The following is a 17,797-nucleotide window of genomic DNA, read 5'->3' as shown; positions in this document are numbered from 1 at the left end:
TTTTGCAATTCCTCTTTCATAGTAGTAGTAGTAGAAGTCTCTAACTAATACAATAACTAGAGAGGTGGGTTTAGCTTTCATGTTAAATGGCTAAAATTGCTGATTCAAATGCTACTGGAGCTCTGGTGTTCCAGGTGTGACTTTAGTTACAACACAATTACCTAAAGACTGCGAAATAACCTGTGAGTTATTTACAGTCAAAAGATGAGCATGCATTTGCATAAAGGGATGCCCAGATGGATTTAAAATGATTTAAGTTATTAAATGTTCCTGCTTTAATCATCTTCCTCCAGGATGGAACCTGCTGGAGAAAAGTGGTTAAAACCTGGCCTGAAGAAGTGTAAGTGTGGCCTCATGATATTATTCATTCATATCATATCAGCAAGAGATGCCTCTCCAAATTGGTCATTCTAAATCATTAATACATACTGCAATATAATTTGAAAACATTTTGTTGTGCAATTTTTAAACCTTTTTGAAAATACCAATTAGTAAAGTTTATAAAAAAAAATTATACATTATTGCTGTTGTTTCTTCTTCTCTTCATCAGATTTCTGTGAACTCACACTGGACACAAACACAGCAAACATATACCTCAAACTGTCTGACAACAACAGGAAGGTGACACTGGTAGAGAAGAAGCAGTCATATCCTTATCATCCAGACAGATTTGACTGCTGTCAGCTGCTGTGTAGTAATGGTCTGACTGGTCGCTGTTACTGGGAGGTCGAGTGGAGAGGAGAGGTTGATATATCAGTGAGTTACAGAGGAATCAACAGGAGAGGACAGACTGCTGACTGCAAGTTTGGATTTAACGATCAGTCCTGGAGTCTGTTCTGCTCTGACAATGATGGTGGTTACTCTGTCCGTCACAATGAGAAAGTAACACACATCTCCTCCTCCTCCTCCTCCTCCTCTGTCTGTAACAGAGTAGCAGTGTATGTGGACTGTCCTGCTGGCACTCTGTCCTTCTACAGAGTCTCCTCTGACACACTGATCCACCTCCACACCTTCTACACCACATTCACTGAACCTCTGTATGTTGGGTTTGGGTTTAGGTATGGGGTGGAGACATTGATGCTGTCAGTGGAATCCTCAGTGTCTCTCTGTTCTCTGTAGGAGGGAAAGTCTCCCCATAGAGAAACACTGCTGATTTAAGTATCCCTGTCTTCTAGAAATTGCATTTAACCCTCCTGTTGTCCTCGAGTCAAGAAAGGAAGGGAGGGAGGAAGGATGGTTGGAAGGGAGGAAGAATGAAGGAAAGGAGGGAGGGATGGAGGGAGGGAGGAAGGAAGGAAGGAAGGTAGGAGGGAAGAAGGAAAGATGGAGGAAAGAAGGAAGGAAGGAAGGAAGGGGGAAGGAAAGAAAGAGAGAAGGAGGGAGGGAGGAAAAAAGGAAGGAAGGGAGGAAGGAAAGGAAGGAAGGAAGGTAGGAAAGACAGAACGACCACCTGGTCTACGTCTTTTATCAACATAATCAGGAAATGCAAAGTCACATGATGATCTGCAGTATCAAATTCAACCCTAAAAAGAGTGTTGTCATGATTAGTAAATCCAAGGATCTGAAGCTAAATCTTCCTTACTTTCTTATGGCAGATCAGGTGCTAAATGTGGTGGGTAGAGTAAAATATTTGGGTCACACCAGGGATGATTTTTGTAATAATGACGATGTGCAATTCCAGAGTTGCAAAATGTACAAAGTAATATGCTGGCACACAAATTTCATATGTGTATGGATGATCCAACACAGCTCTTTTTCAATTTTCTTTTTGATGCATTCAGAAGTTTGCTTAAGCTTCCAAAATGGTTCCAAGTGCAAGTCATAAGTTTGAGTCAATGTCCCCACCTTTCATACTTTGTTAAAGAATGTTATGTACAAATGTATTTCTTAATCAATACTGCTATGACTCTGTATATATATCTGTACTGTCTTGTTGTTGTATTGTCATTTTAATTTTTTATTTTGTTTATTTTATTGATATGGACCTGTATGAATGTGTCCGAAATAAAGTTTTCTTCTTTCACTTATCTTAACCTGAATGCTTCTGTTGCCTAGACAGGCTGGGATTCAGGATGTGAACCTCAGTTTGCAGTGATCAGTGCTGAGGTAAAATGAACAAACAGATCCAAATGCTGATTCTCAGGAGGGTTTGATATGTATAAGTCTGTACTGGTACACAGGCTGCTGCTTCCGGGAAGCAGCCATATATTCACACTCTATCACGAAATACAGAGCAGGTGGACCCAAATGCAGAGACTGCAGGCTGAAAAAAAGCACTTCATTCTGGGAGAGAAGCAAAGAGGTAGTAGTCCAAGACTCAAACATAGCAGTGTATACACACAGAACAAAACAGAGGATCCAACAGAACAGAACAAAGACTTAAATACACAAGGACTGATTACAAAACAGGCCACAGGTGAGTAAAACAAGACACAGGTGAAGCACATAAGGAAATCAACAAAGGCGAGAAATAACAGGAAATAAAGATAACAGAAAGGAGGAGAAACATTTCAAAATAAAACAGGAACTAAAACACAAACAGAAGTTCAGGCAGGATGTGACACACCCCAAAGTCCGACAATATCAGTTAGTTAGTTTTATATGTCACCAGACGAGCTGCCAGGGATAAAAATGAAAACATTACAAACTTAAACTGTATTAAACTTAATTGAGTACTATGTGACAACGTTACTTTAAGCAGTGGAGTTAATGACATGACAGAGTGACACATCTTTCTCCCTTGGTTATCACTGTAGCTGTATGTGCTCGCCTTGCTGCATCACACATATGCTAACCTGCTGCTCGTATGCCAGAGAATACAAGAGGCCGATTGGAGGCTCGCCATATTCAATAATGCACCAGAGTCAGACAGTGTTTAGACTGTGAGCTTAGCACCTTGATAATTATGCTTATATTAGATATTTCTGCTAACACTGACTTTCATGTCAGGAGATTGTCTTATGGATGCATAATGTACATAATAATATACATCACACATGGCAAACTCCCTGTTTTCTGCTCTGTTATGTACAGTGATAAAATAATTAATTTGATTATTCTTAATAAAGGAAACTGGATTCGAAATACAAAGTTTAAGTTGAATTTTTTTAGCTTGTACAAGCGGAGCGTTTCACAAATGCAACAACAAGAGTTACAGGAGGAAAAGCTTCTCGAGGAGCGTGATCAGAGAGGCTTTATGCTGGACGGTCCCAGCCCCCCCTCACAACTGGCAGACATAGATAACACGTAACGGTTTCTCAGTTCCCGTAATCAGTAGACATGTAAAAATCCCCCTGCCTCTTGACCTTTTTCGCACCTTCTCCTTTTTGCTACAGTAACTTCAGTTTTAGGTAAAACAAGAAGTAACACATGTCAAGAATAGTTATATAGAAATAGGAACCCACACTGCATGTTTCAAGACATCTGAATTACATCATAATCCTAATTTTTATAACATACAGGACAATCAATGAGTAGGTGTGGTTAAATTGTTTTAAGGCAAAGAACCACCCGATGTAAAGAAGAGTGTGGTTTGCCTCTACTACCTCTACTAAGTGGAGCTTTTTAAACTTTCTGCTCTCCAGGTGTTAAGGTGTGTGATATGCTGGAAAAGATTCTTACCATCTTGGCCGAACATCTACTCACCTGGATTGTTGGCGTTCATATTTGCTGTAATGACTTTTCCAACCAGTATTCAGAATTACTAAAACTGAGTGATGGACAAAAAAGCAGAAACAAACGCAGTCCTCACAGAGAAGCCATGATATATTTTATTTATTAAGTAGTAGTTTAATAATCTGATACAGTACAACAATTACCGTGAAATAAAAAGTCTATTATCATGTGTTTTATAAAGTGAATATGTAAAAAATGTCTCTCTGAAAAAACAAATATGAAGTTATTCACCAAATTATAGTTGCTTCTTTGTGCTGGACGGATTTCTGGATTAAAGTTTGATGAAGAGTTTTTATCAGTCAGGTGTGGTGATGGTGGGTCATGTTGGGCCTTGAGAGTACGGGGAATGTACAGAATATAAAGACATCAGGAGGGTTCAGAAAAGTCATGAACATCTTATAAACTTCTGTAACTGTATACCTGCTTAAATACAATCATCTGCTCTGTATCTGTGATTGTAAAGTAAAACTCTAAAATCCACAACAAGTCTGTCAGGTTTTCTGCTTTTAGACTTTTATAACAGTTAGTTCATACAAGCAGGTTTAGACCTCTTTAACACTGTATTTTTCAAACTGAAATAAATGTACATTTGTAAAAACAAGTAGGATGAAACAAATATATTTTTTCGGAAATGTGCCCCCTGACTTTTATTTCACTTAATGACATCTAACAGCTGCTAGATGCTGCTCCAAGAAAACTTTACTGAAGTGAATATCAGAGTCAACACAGTTTTTACACATCAATTCAGTCCAGAGGAGATCATTTCACTACTTCTAATAGAAACTATATTCTGACATTAAAGCACAGTCAGTGATCCAAATGAAACCAGAGTGAAACCTCGTCCACCATCAACATTTAAACACAGGAAGCTGCTGTCACTTCCTGTTTCTATTGTTCACTGGTGAACAGAGTGAACAGTGATTTCAGAAGCTGTCTTCAGTCAGCAGTGTGACTGTTTGTCTCCATAGGAGGAGACTCTCCCTCAGACAGAGGACACACAGACAATGAGGAATCAGAAGAGACCATAAACCCAGCATACAGAGGTTCAGTGAATGTGGTGTTGAAGGTGTGGAGGTGGATCAGTGTGTCAGAGGAGACTCTGTAGAAGGACAGAGTGCCAGCAGGACAGTCCACATACACTGCTACTCTGTGAGAGACAGAGGAGGAGGAGGAGTAGGAGCTCTTGTGCCAGAAATTGTAACAATTATAAAAACAGCTCATATTCCAGGACTGATCATTTCTTCCAAACAGGCAGTTCGTATGGTTTCTTTTCCTGTTGATTCCTCTGTAAGTCACCACTATGTCAACATCACCTCTCGACTCAACCTCCCAGTAACAGCGACCAGTCAGAACATTACTACACAGCAGCTGAGGCCAGAAGTCAAATCTGTCTGCATGATCAGGATATGACTGATCCTCCTCCACACATGTCACTTTCCTGTTGTTGTCAGACAGTTTGAGTCTTCTGTGTACTGTGTTTGTGTCCAGTGTGAGTTCACAGAAATCTGATGAAGAGAAGAAGAAACAACACAGCAGCAGTTTATCATCTGACACACCTGATGGATTTATTCTCTTTTTAAGCCTGCAGTATGGACATAACATAAAAATCAATGTTGTTACAAACAAGACTTAGCCAAACAATTCACACAGTGCTGATTAAGTTTATCATTTTCAATTTCAGGATTTTAACTCTCATGTTGGGACCGACATTCCTACACTGGCCATTAATCATGCAGCTCTTCTAGACTTTCCAAAAGTTACAGGACCAAATGGATCAAATTCTGATGGTGAAACGAGTCATTTTGCAGGGATTATATAACAGTCAGCTCAACTGTTTTTGCACCTGCAACAGTAGGTTGTGGCCAGTGGTGTACTGGCCATCTGGTTCTGTATATGGAAATGAATGTATATTTATGACTCCAGCTAGTGTATGGATGTATGCGAGTGAATGGATCATTGAATGTTTGTGATAGAGTGCTGGGATGTGTGACTGAATCTATATTTATGACAGAATGAATGTTTTGGTAGGTTGACATGGTGATGTGGTGAGAGTGAGGTGATGTGAGGTGATGTGATCCTATGATGGAGGGTTGGGGGCGGTATGGATGTATATTTATAGCAGCATATGTGTAGGATCATCCAGTGTCAGTCTGTGTTTATTCCATCACTGTCTTTTAACCTGATGTACGTTTGTACTGCATGTTGTTTTTATTGCATGTCATCTATGTGCTGCAACTTCCTCCCTATCTCCGAGACAAACTTCTCCCTATTGGAGACCAATAAAGTAACCTAACCTACTGGGACAAATCCCAGTGGCCTGGTGGACCTTCAAAACATATCCATTTTTACCAGCCCTCTCTGTGTGCCCTTAATTCGGGGTGTATATGAGAGCATGCTCCATGCCAGCTGAGTGCCCAGGAGGAGGGGGAGACAAAAGTCCCGCATTCCAGCTTTAACTTCTGATCTGTTGTTCATTTCTATAAAGTGTCATGATGACACATTTTGTCAGTAATGTTTTAATGAATAAATACCACAAAGACCAACTTTGTATTTAAAGAGAAACTGACTGTGTGCTGTTTAGTTGTCATGAATCAAATTCAATCCACACTTACACTTCTCCAGACCAGGTTTTAACCTGTGCTCTCCACCATGGTCCACCCTGGAGGAAGAAACACAGTGAGAATGATTTTCTATCCAACATGAGTCCTAACTGCTGTTCAACATGAAGCAGTGTTCCTCAGTTTGTCAGAGTGACACAGAAACAGGCTGAAACTCATCTCTCCATACCTGAGAGTGTCCAGTCTCCAGTGTGGATCCTCCAGTCCAGCAGCCAGAAGCTTCTCTCCTGATTCTCCTGGATGATTGTAGCTCAGGTCCAGCTCTCTCAGATGGGAGGGGTTGGAGCTCAGAGCTGAGGCCAGAGAAGCACAGCCTTCCTCTGTGATCAGACATCCTGAAAGACTGGAAATAAGAAAACAGACAACTCAAAAAATCATGGTAGCAGAAAAATCTTAAAGATGTTTACCCTCTTCTAACATGAACCATATATCAACATAAGAATCCTGACCTGAGAGATTCCAGTACACAATGTGGACTCTCCAGTCCAACAGAAAGCTGCTTCACTCCTGAATCCTGCAGGTCGTTGTTACTCAGGTCCAGATCTCTCAGACTAGAGGACTGGGAGCTGAGAACTGAGGACAGAGCTGCACAGCTTCTCTCTGAGAGGTTACAGACAGTCAGCCTGTAGAAGAAAAGTAAATATCAAGTTATAAAATGTAATATGATTATACACCTGTTTTATAAAATAAAATAATTTTAATAAGTATGTTTGAAAACTGGGTGTATGATTTTAAATAAAACCAAATATAACTCAAGGAAAATGGCTATTCAAAACCAGTCACACTTTACAATCGACTGAATCCTGACCTGAGAGTTTTCAGTGTATGTTGACTCTCCAGTCCAGTAGATAGTACTTCCACTCTTCCATCCTGCAGGTTGTTGTTACTCAGGTCCAGCTCTCTCAGGCTAGAGGACTGGGAGCTGAGAACTGTGGACAGAGCTGCACAACTTCCCTCTGTGAGGTTGCAGCCAGTAAGCCTGAAGAATAACATCACTTTAATATTAAACATATCAAATATTTTAAAAGCACCTTATAACGTTTACACTTAGGTAGGCACACCTAGCACATTTGTTATAGTTTGTTTATTTGTAAACATTTATTTGTAATAATGAAATCCTGAAGCCTGAAACTTAATTAATATCATTAATACAGATTGAATATGTTTTGTCTTTGCTGGTGAAGAGATATATATCAAGGAACTCTGAAACCAGTCAAATTAGTTCTCGTATTGTCTCCCTCACTGTATTTATGTGGTTGCCATAGTAACAAGGCAAGCCATGGTGCCACCTGTGCTTTCTTTACTTCTGCTCCAGCTGAGTCATCATGTTTACATAAAAAATAATTTGGCGGTATTGACAGTCGCTTTCTTTCTGATAGCACTTGAAGAAGGGCTAATCCACCCAGGAGTCCATATTTGGTCAACAAGGATCTGTGAAAGTGTACTGGCTATGTAACTGACTTATAAACATTTTACCAACTTCTGAACCCTGACCTGAGAGTTTCCAGTGTACAGTGTGGACTCTCCAATCCAGCAGACAGCTCCTTCATTCCTGAATCCTTCAGGTTGTTGTTACTCAGGTCCAGATCTCTCAGACTAGAGGACTGGGAGCTGAGAACTGAGGACAGAGCTGCACAGCTTCTCTTTGAGAGGTCACAGCCACTCAGCCTAAAGAAGGATTAGTAATGAACATAATAAGTTAGACTTCTCTTCCATGAAACAAACTTTTCTTGATATTGTTTATAATCAAATAGTGGGCAACTACTAATCTAGTCATCCATCCACTTACAGAGCTTTTGTCGAAGCTTTGACCACTGGCAGCAGCATCAGAAGAGTCTTATCTGAATTACAGTATTTCTTCAAGTCAAACACATCCAGATCTTTTTCCGATGACAGTAAGATGGAGACCAGAGCTGACCACTGAGCAGGGGACAGTTTCCATCTGCGGGCGCTTGTATAAGTCAGGTAGTGTTGGATCTCCTTCACAAGAGACCGACCACTAAGTTCAGACAGACAGAGCAACAGACTGATGCTTCTCTCTGCAGACAGATTCTCACCGATCTTCTTCTTGATGTACTCGACTGTTTCCTGATTGGTCTGTGAGCTACTTCCTGTCTGTGTCAGCAGACCTCGTAGGAGAGTCTGATTGGTCTGCAGTGAAAGACCCAAGAGGAACTGAAGTATCAAGTCCTGGTGTCCATTTGGACTCTTTAAGGCCTCGTCCACAGCACGTTGGTAGAGATGTTTTAAATCAAGTTTTCCCTTAAAGACTTTAGACAACTGGGATGTTGTTTGTTCTTCTGCCAGCAGATTGACTCCAGACTTGATGAATGTCAGATGGACATGAAGAGCAGCCAGAAACTCCTGAACACTCAGATGGACGAAGCAGAACACCCTGTCCTGGTACAGCCCTCTCTCCTCTTTAAAGACCTGTGTGAACACTGAGGCTGCTCTGACATTGATGCCACACTCTGTCAGGTCTGATTCATAGAAGATCAGGTTGCCTTTCTGCAGCTGCTCAAAAGCCAGTTTTCCCAGAGACTCAATCATCTTCCTGCTCTCTGGACTCCAGTGTGGATCTGTCTCAGCTCCTCCATGATACGTAACAGTCTTCCTTTTAGATTGAAGCACCAGGAAGTGGATGTACATCTCAGTCAGGGTCTTGGGCAGCTCTCCTCCCTCTCCGCTTTTCAACACATCCTCCAGAACAGTAGCAGTGATCCAGCAGAAGACTGGGATGTGGCACGTGAAATGGAGGCTTCGTGATGTCTTGATGTGGGAGATGATGGTGCTGGCCTTCTCCTCATCTCTGAATCTCTTCCTGAAGTACTCCTCCTTCTGTGGGTCAGTGAAGCCTCTGACCTCTGTCACCATGTCGACATAGCAAGGAGGGATCTGATTGGCTGCTACAGGTCGTGTGGTTATCCAGAGGCGAGCAGAGGGAAGCAGTTTCCCCATGATGAGGTTTGTCAGCAGCACATCCAGTGAGGTGGACTCTGTAACATCAGTCAGGATCTCATTGTTGTGGAAGTCCAGAGGAAGTCGACACTCATCCAGACCGTCAAAGATGAACACAACCTGGAACTCTTCAAACCTGCAGATTCCTGCTTCTTCACTTTCAGAAAAGAAGTGATGAACAAGTTCCACCAAGCTGTACTTTTTCTTTTTCAGCACATTCAGCTCTCTGAAAGTGAATGGAAATGTGAAGTGTATGTCCTGGTTGGCTTTGTCTTCAGCCCAGTCCAGAGTGAACTTATGTGTTAAGACTGTTTTCCCAATGCCAGCCACTCCCTTTGTCATCACTGTTCTGATTGGTTCATCTCTTCCAGGTGAGGCTTTAAAGATGTCTTCTTGTCTGATTGTTGTTTCTGGTCTGTCTGGTTTCCTGGATGCTGTTTCAATCTGTCTGATCTCATGTTCATCATGGACCTCTGCAGTCCCTCCCTCTGTGAGGTAGAGCTTTATGTCAATCTGATTCGGAGGTGTTGGGTTTCCTGCTTTAGCAATTGCCTGAAACAGACACTGGAACTTCTCCTTCAGGTTAGACTTCACTTTGCGCTGGTACTCAGCAAGAATCTCTGAAGGAATAAACAAGTGACATAGATGAGACGATGTGATAGAAAATATGAATCATAAAATAATTTTCTTATCATGTGGGATCTATTCAGCTCAATGGAGTTGCATATCCTTATTTGGAGTTTCATGGTATTATGGAAAGATAACTTAATACTTAATAACTTAATAAGATTAAACATGTCTGATTAGGTGCCAGTATAGTTCATCAGAACTGTTTGTTTGTTGGATGGCTTAACAACATTGAAACTCCATCATCCCAAACCTTTCCCACATCAGAACATTTTCTTGGATTGTTCTGAACGTGACTGTCCAACATTCACATCCACTTTACACAGTGATTCCTCAAGTTTGTGGAGGTGAGAAACTTCTCTCATAAAGTATAATGGGTTTGATTGTTGGTTTTGGAGCAATCCAACAAAAAATTGAGGATCTAGCAGTAAAAATTGTACGAGTAACAAAAGCCAAAAATGTGTGCTTTGTCTGTACATCTGTGACTTCCCACCAGTCAGAACTTACGACTTTTGGATGAGAAGAGAAACACCCTGAAGAATCTAAAACAAGTCCATTGCAGGTTGACATCACATTTTGAATCTTTCTATGACTTACCTGCAGGTTCTGGGATGGTGTTTGACAAATGTTCCACTAGATCATTCCTATGGACCTTTCCCAAAATCACGCTGGTCACTTTAATAGTGTTAATACAGTAGCTCTTGAACATCTGATCCACAGTGTCCATTCTGTCTGCATTCTCCAGTTGACACTTTGGGATTGATTTGAAGCCATCAACGCCCCCCCGCTGCCACAGGTGCCACTTGAATTCTTTAAAGTCGTCAGATCCCAAATCCCTCAAACAATCCAAGAGGACCTCTTTAAGTGTTGCCATCTTTTGTCCTGCTAAGGTTTAAAAAGGTATGACAAAAAATAGTATTTAATAAACCATTACACATTATTACACATTATTTTTTTGATTACTCACACAAACACTTATGCATTGAATTATATTATTAAATGTTGATGTTATTATTATTATTATTATTATTATTATTATTATTATTATTATAACCGATGTTTCCTGACAAAGCATAATACAACTGTTAATGAAATGATTTAGTTGCAGATTAATTTAATGATTCTTTTGTTAATATTGGACCTAGTTAGTCATTAGTGGAACTATGTCCTGATTTGGACACGCTCCACTGATATTGTCTGAGTTGGTCACATCTGGTCTGAGGCACTTTCTGGTCTTTTTGCTGGGATTATTGTTGCTGACTGACACCAAAGTGTAAGTACAACTACATATACACTAAATTTAATTTAATTAAATGTACTTGTCCAGGTACTACATGAAAGTAACTTTAATTTCAATTCATTTCAATCAATTCACTTTAATGGTCATTTCTTATGCAGGTACATAAAAACGAAATATTGTTTCACAAGTTAAAAACACTTTAAAAGAGAGAACAGTGCAACTTGAATTCAACTTGTCAGTTAAAATTAAGACACTATATGAATAAATATTCCATAAATAGTTAATAAATAAGTGCTAAGTTAGTTATACAATTAAGTGCATAGTGGATAGGACAGGCAGCCAGTGATTATTGTGAGTATTGTTGTGCATTCAGTAGTCTGACAGTCAATCAGAGTCTGACACAGCGTAAAAAATGATAACTGATGACAACTTTTTGTGTGTGTCTGTGTACATGTGTTAAACCTGCAGTATAAATAAACATATTTTCATTTAAACTCTTGCCAAACAAGTTCACACAATGCTGATTAAGCCTATCACTGCCAGAGATTTCGGGCATGTCATGGTTATGGAGCAATTTATGGAAATATTTTCAACTCTATTCAAGACTTGAAACATATTTTAGACCTAATAGTTTATTTCTGATAGAAAAAAATGTAATGACGTTACAGCTGCCAAACATCCACCAAATAAGGATGTGGGAGAGAAAACAAGGAAGTGGACCGTGGAACCAAGGGCCAGGCTATGGCCGGGGCAAGAAGCAGGCAGGCTCACCTCTTGATTTGCTTCTGAGAGGAATTTCCACCCACAGTAATGAAGTTGTTAAATGTAGCAGCATGTCTGAGTAACAAGCACTGATTATCTAACAACACCTGACGTCTGATATTAAATGTTATACCAAATGATCTTAGCTTTTTATCCAGTGAAGTAGTTTTCAGTTCTGCAACTTTTAAACTATAAATACAGACTCCACAGCTGCAAAGCATACAGGTTGAAGTTGAGTGTTGCCAGATCATCAGGCCGAGTATCACAGACCGGCCTGCTCAGTCCCTAAAACAAACACACCTACACTTTGGGCCTACTCTGTGTTAATTCAAATGTGCCTCTGTGTAATAATTCGACATTACAGACTCAGATTATGATCATTTCTCCTGATGTAATTTCACTTTAACACATTTTTTTTAGAGTAGTTAAAATTTAGTGTAACAATAGTTTAGTAGACTACAGTTTTAAATTGGCTTCTCCAACACTGTTATCTGTCAGTACAGCAAACTAACCTTTTTTGTGGGTGGAGAATTCCGGGTTGCTGGTTTTCCTCCTCCGTTACGTATTTAAAGCAGTGATGATGGATAAACTCCTCTCAGTCCCTCCATCCTCCTGAAAGCTGCTGTGCTGTCCTGCGTTAATGTGCATGAAAAGTCCGTTAGGTTGAAGTTCAGCAGGAGTGTAGATGCGCTCTAACATTTGGTTACAGGCTCACTGACATGCGCTCCTCCCCTTCAGCGTGTGCCAAAAAATATCTAACTTTTGGACGGGTGCGGCCCACTGCCCATGCGCAGTAGAGTTTCCCCAGCTGGCACAGAGATTAAAGACAATTTTGAGCCCGCTAATGGAGGCTGGAGGAAAGTTTAACATATAAAACTGTGACGGCCTCATGGCCTCTGACCTGGGTTGATTGGTTGTCTGGGATTTGGGGAGTGGCTCATCAGGAGAGATGGTTAGCACCTGGATTTGTGTGGATGCCTCTTTTATAAATAGAGCATCTGGGCATTTACTCGCTCTCTCCTGTTTGAGTTTGCTGGGTTTGTTTTGAGCCTTGGTTATTTATATTCTTGTTTCATTTTACATTTATACACATTCACACACACCCATACATTACAAACATTTTCTAGTTTAAAGTCATGTGTGGTCTCCATCTTTTGTCCTACCTCTGAGCCAGGTTGTGACAAAACCTTCATGGATTAATAATTCACAATATAAAAGGTCATAGTTTACTTTATATGCAGGCGGAGGAGTGCTGTCAACAGGTTGACAGGAGTCTCTTTGGCTGAATGTGGCTGAATGTAGGAAAATGTGTATGAAATGCGGTACTGGAATAATAATGCATTATTAGGGTTTAAACATTGAAATATCATCATACATAGTTTGTGGTGTTTTATCCTTGTTATTTCTAAATGTAAAAAACCTAATGGAAACTTTAAGGGAACAGTCAGATGTGAGTAGATGAAGTTTTACGGTATTATGTGTTTATTTTTAAAATAATGACGACAGATGGGAACAGAAATCTTCCTTTTTTATATTTCCAAAAATTAGTTTTTGACCTGGAACAAAACTGTAGGTGGTGATGTAGACTGCAAAACACCCCTGCATTTAAAATCAATTCATTATACATTAACCCTTTATGAGTAGTTACGTTTTGTGTATGTTTTAAAAGCCACTTATTTCCATTTCATGTGGGATTTATGGATATAGTAAATTACAATACAATAGTGCAATGTGAACAGTGATGCAGTATTGTTGCAGACAAGCAGGTGCTAAAGGAGTGTGGAGAGTTAATTTATGTTTGGGCTGAGCTGCTGAAACACACAAAGTCTCGACAACCTGAGTGCTTCAAAAAGACTTAATCTTTACTTCAAAGCTGTTAACAATCATCCAAAATACTTCACACAAACTTCAGACTGTGTTTCATCATAATTTAACATGTGATCCAGACTGCTGCTCCTCCATTACGTCTGTCTGTGCTGATCCAATCTTTAGTGAAATACCACCATCTAGTGGACAGACAGTAGAACTACATCACTCGATGCTTGATTTCTCTAACTGTGACTGGTTTGACTTTTTACACACAAGGAGGTGTTGTGTCTTATATAGTGTCTTAAAATGTTGAGATTCAGTAAAATATAATGGATATCGAATTTGTTATAGTTTACGTTACCCCAAAAACATCATCATATAGAAAAACTTTGGTGTTGCTGTGATACATTTTGGAATTGAAAACAGATTTGTTTCGGATAGAAGTTACTACAATAGGTTGTGATTATGCAATAACTGGATTATTATTAAAAAACAAACAAAACAATTAAAAACATTACAGTTTTAGCTGTAGTCCAGAAAAATAACTTTGGGGGTGTTAACAGATAAATTGATTCATGCTTTACCAAAAGTTTTTACTATCAGAAATATCTTTGCGGGTCATTCTGAAAAAATAAATAAATCAAAATCAAATCTGTGAATCTAAAATATATATTTTTTGGGACACTATAACAAATGTAAGAATTATATGTATAATAAGTTTGGGTGAATTCCTGATTCCTGCTTAAAACCTCAGCAGGATCTGATAGTATGTGCCATGAGAGTTACAGAAATGACAAGATCCTGTAATAAAAACTTTGATGTAACAAATAAAATAAGTCCTTATCAAAAAGTGGGACCAGTTGGGGGATGGGTTCATATATATTGATGATAGATATCATAGATATAGATATCTATGTTTAAATGACTGGAGGTCATTTAGAAGGGGGCATATGTTCATTCAGGTTTAATATTTTTGTTGTTGTTTGTGGATGTTTTGGACTCAAATAACCACAAAGGACAAACTTTATATTATTTTATTTTATTTATTTTTTGCATGGATAAAGTAAATGGTACTTTGATTGTTATTTTAAGTCTGATCATCAGTGATAAATGCAAACAAGCGATTGATTAACTTGAGTGAGGTTCATTTTAATTGGTCAGTTAGCACCATCTAGTGGACACATAACAGCACTACTATAATCTGATGTGTGATTTCTCTGACACTGACTGGTTAGACTGGTTTTCACGTCACTCTGATGTTGTTTAGACTTGTAATGTGAAGTTATGAGGATGTGACAGCGTCCTCAGATCAAATGCAAACAGACAGCAGGACTGACGAGGGAGAATGAGCAGCTTCTTCTCTCCCAGTGTTTCCTCTACACATGAAGGTGGAAAGTGTCTGTAAGTTGACCTGAAGTGAGTTCAGCAGGTGAGAATCCTACCAGAGAAATCTGTAAATGTCTGATGAACACCATCACTTTGATCACATTGTGTTGTATCACTGTTTGACTACAGCTCAAATGTTTCATCATGCTGATTGGCTGTTTAAAATACCTGTTTGATGCTTGATTTAAAAGAAAAAATCCATGTTAAACTACAGTTATTTTAGAACTATTTACATGTATGACTGTTAGTGATTAACAGGTAAAACCAACAGCAGTTTGATTTTAATCTCATCATCAGTGAAAAATGCAGGAAGTGTCAGAACTGGTTGAACAGCTTTGATCAACTTGACTAAAGTTCATTTTTTAACTGTGTTCAAACTTCCATCTTACAACACTGAGACTGACTCTGTTTAACTGAAGCACATTTAACACAGTTCATGTCTCAACTGTCAAAGGCTGCAGAATCCTTTCTAGATGGACCAGAGCCAGCTGTAAGGGACCTTAGAGGCTGCTTAGGGCCCCTCAGACATCAGGGGCCCAAACTAACAGAACATGTGAACTATGTTTGAGTTTAACTGTTAAACTTCTGCCACAGTTTAAATATTTAAAAGCCTCTTATTTTAAGGACCAAAACTAAAACTAAACTAAACCGGAGGCCGTATAACAAATGTTAAGATTATCACACAAAAAAAAAAACAGTTAAAAAAATAAAAAACTAAATAAGATTATGTGTTGTATGCTGTATGTAGTATAGAAGTATGTAGTATGTAGGATGCGGTTTCGAACACAGGACTCTGAAGTTATAAGGGTGTGACAACTTCCTCAGATCAGACACAGAAACAGTAAAAGGCCTCATAGAAGATTTCAGGCTCTTCAGATGATAAATGATCAAATACCACCATCTAGTGGACAGATAACAGAACTACATGTGATGTGTGATTTCTCTGACACTGACTGGTTAGACTGGTGTTTGCGTCACTCTGATGTTGTTTAGACTTGGACTGTGAAGTTATGAGGATGTGACAGCGTCATCAGATCAAATGCACACAGACAGCAGGACTGACGAGGGAGAATGAGCAGCTTCTTCTCTCCCAGTGTTTCCTCTACACATGAAGGTGGAAAGTGTCTGTAAGTTGACCTGAAGTGAGTTCAGCAGGTGAGAATCCTACCAGAGAAATCTGTAAATGTCTGATGAACACCATCACTTTGATCACATTGTGTTGTATCACTGTTTGACTACAGCTCAAATGTTTCTTCATGCTGATTGGCTGTTTAAAATACCTGTTTGATGGTTGCTGATACAAATATTGATTTTAAAAAAAAATCCATGTTAAACTACAGTTATTTTAGAACTATTTACATGTATGACTGTTAGTGATTAACAGGGAAAACCAAGAGCAGTTTGATTTTAACCTCATCATCAGTGAAAAATACAGGAAGTGTCAGAACTGGTTGAACAGCTCTAATCAACTTGGCTGAAGTTCATTTTTTAACTGTTCAATCATCCATCTTACAACACTGAGACTGACTCTGTTTAACTGAAGCACATGTGATCTGTGTTCAAGTTCTCTGATATTTAAAAACAAATGTAGAAATGTAAAACACAGACCTTATTTTTCTCTTGGCACTAACTAACACACTTAAGTCCCAACAGCACATTTTATTGGTTTAGGATGTACATCATTATGTTTTTTGAATTGTAATTTTTGGTCTTAAAATAAAATTATGAATTTTGTGACTGTAAGAAATACATTTTGGACATTCAAATTCCTATTTTGTAATATGTATTAATGACATTTTGGGGTAAATCATGACAAGTTATGAGATAGTAAATGTGTCATATCATCATATTAGTCTTTTTAATGCTTCTCCAATGTTTAGATGGCCTCTGAATATTTGTGGCATGTTATTGACAGTAATAAGAACTACTGTGTGTGTGTGTGATGTGCAGCTGGTTGTAATGAATGAGCATGTTGTTGTGTTTGTGTGAAGGTGTTTCTCTGCTATGGATCAGAGTGAGGACAGAGAGGAGGGAGTCCCTCCCTCTAAAAGCTCTCTGTGTGGGGAACATGACAGCCAGACCAAAGCTCAGAGGTGAGATGAGGATCTCTAACTGTCCATCACTGTTCTCCACTCACATCACTCCACCATCATTATTCACACTCAAAGCTCTGTGTGTGTTGTGTTGAAGGACAAAGAAGCAGCACAGACCAGACTCTGCTGGACCTGAACCTGAACCTGAACCTGGACCTGGACCTAAACCTAAACCTAAACTTAAACCTAAACCTAAAGCTAGACTTAGACAGAATCCTGCAGTTAAATCGAAACCTCCACCCAGCTGTGTGTCCATGAGGAGTGACCGGTCTAAGGGCGAACCTATTTTCTTCAAACATGAACATCAGTCTGCTGATCTGAGGTAAGATTATTGAACTGATAGTGACGTATCTCATTAAAAGCTTTTCATTGTCATTATTAAATTTTTTTATCTCTTTCTCAGCAGTATTTTATCTTGGAGGATTTTTAACAAACATGTGCTTTCATGAGTGTTTTGTTTTCATCAGAATCCATCAGCAGAGACCCGACTACCTTGAACCCAGCTGTGTGTCCATGAAGAGTGATCGGTCTATGGGCGAACCTATTTTCTTCAAACATGGACATCAGTCAGCTGATCAGAGGTCAGACTTTAAAAAGAGGAAGTTTGATTGATTAAAACACACAATGTC

General features: G+C 39.2%; 1 protein-coding gene and 1 pseudogene across 1 annotated transcript; one reads left to right on the top strand and one right to left on the bottom strand.

Annotated features, from left to right (window-relative positions):
• The window catches only part of LOC133997235 (NLR family CARD domain-containing protein 3-like), a 30,772-nt pseudogene that overhangs the window by 8,480 nt on the left and 4,495 nt on the right, over positions 1 to 17,797 (top strand).
• On the bottom strand, positions 4,325 to 10,759 carry LOC133997234 (NACHT, LRR and PYD domains-containing protein 3-like). Its single transcript, XM_062436807.1, has 8 exons — positions 10,476 to 10,759; positions 8,083 to 9,871; positions 7,788 to 7,961; positions 7,102 to 7,272; positions 6,743 to 6,916; positions 6,463 to 6,636; positions 6,288 to 6,334; positions 4,325 to 5,180 (listed from the first exon to the last, which is right to left on the bottom strand). Exons 1-8 carry the CDS (start codon positions 10,750 to 10,752, stop codon positions 4,612 to 4,614), a joined length of 3,375 nt encoding a protein of 1,124 aa, XP_062292791.1. The 5' UTR covers positions 10,753 to 10,759; the 3' UTR covers positions 4,325 to 4,611.

This window comes from Scomber scombrus, chromosome 17, assembly GCF_963691925.1.
Source record: "Scomber scombrus chromosome 17, fScoSco1.1, whole genome shotgun sequence".
Taxonomy (NCBI): Eukaryota; Metazoa; Chordata; class Actinopteri; order Scombriformes; family Scombridae; genus Scomber; species Scomber scombrus.
Note: the sequence above shows the minus strand (reverse complement) of the source record. Positions and strands in the feature narration are given on the sequence as shown.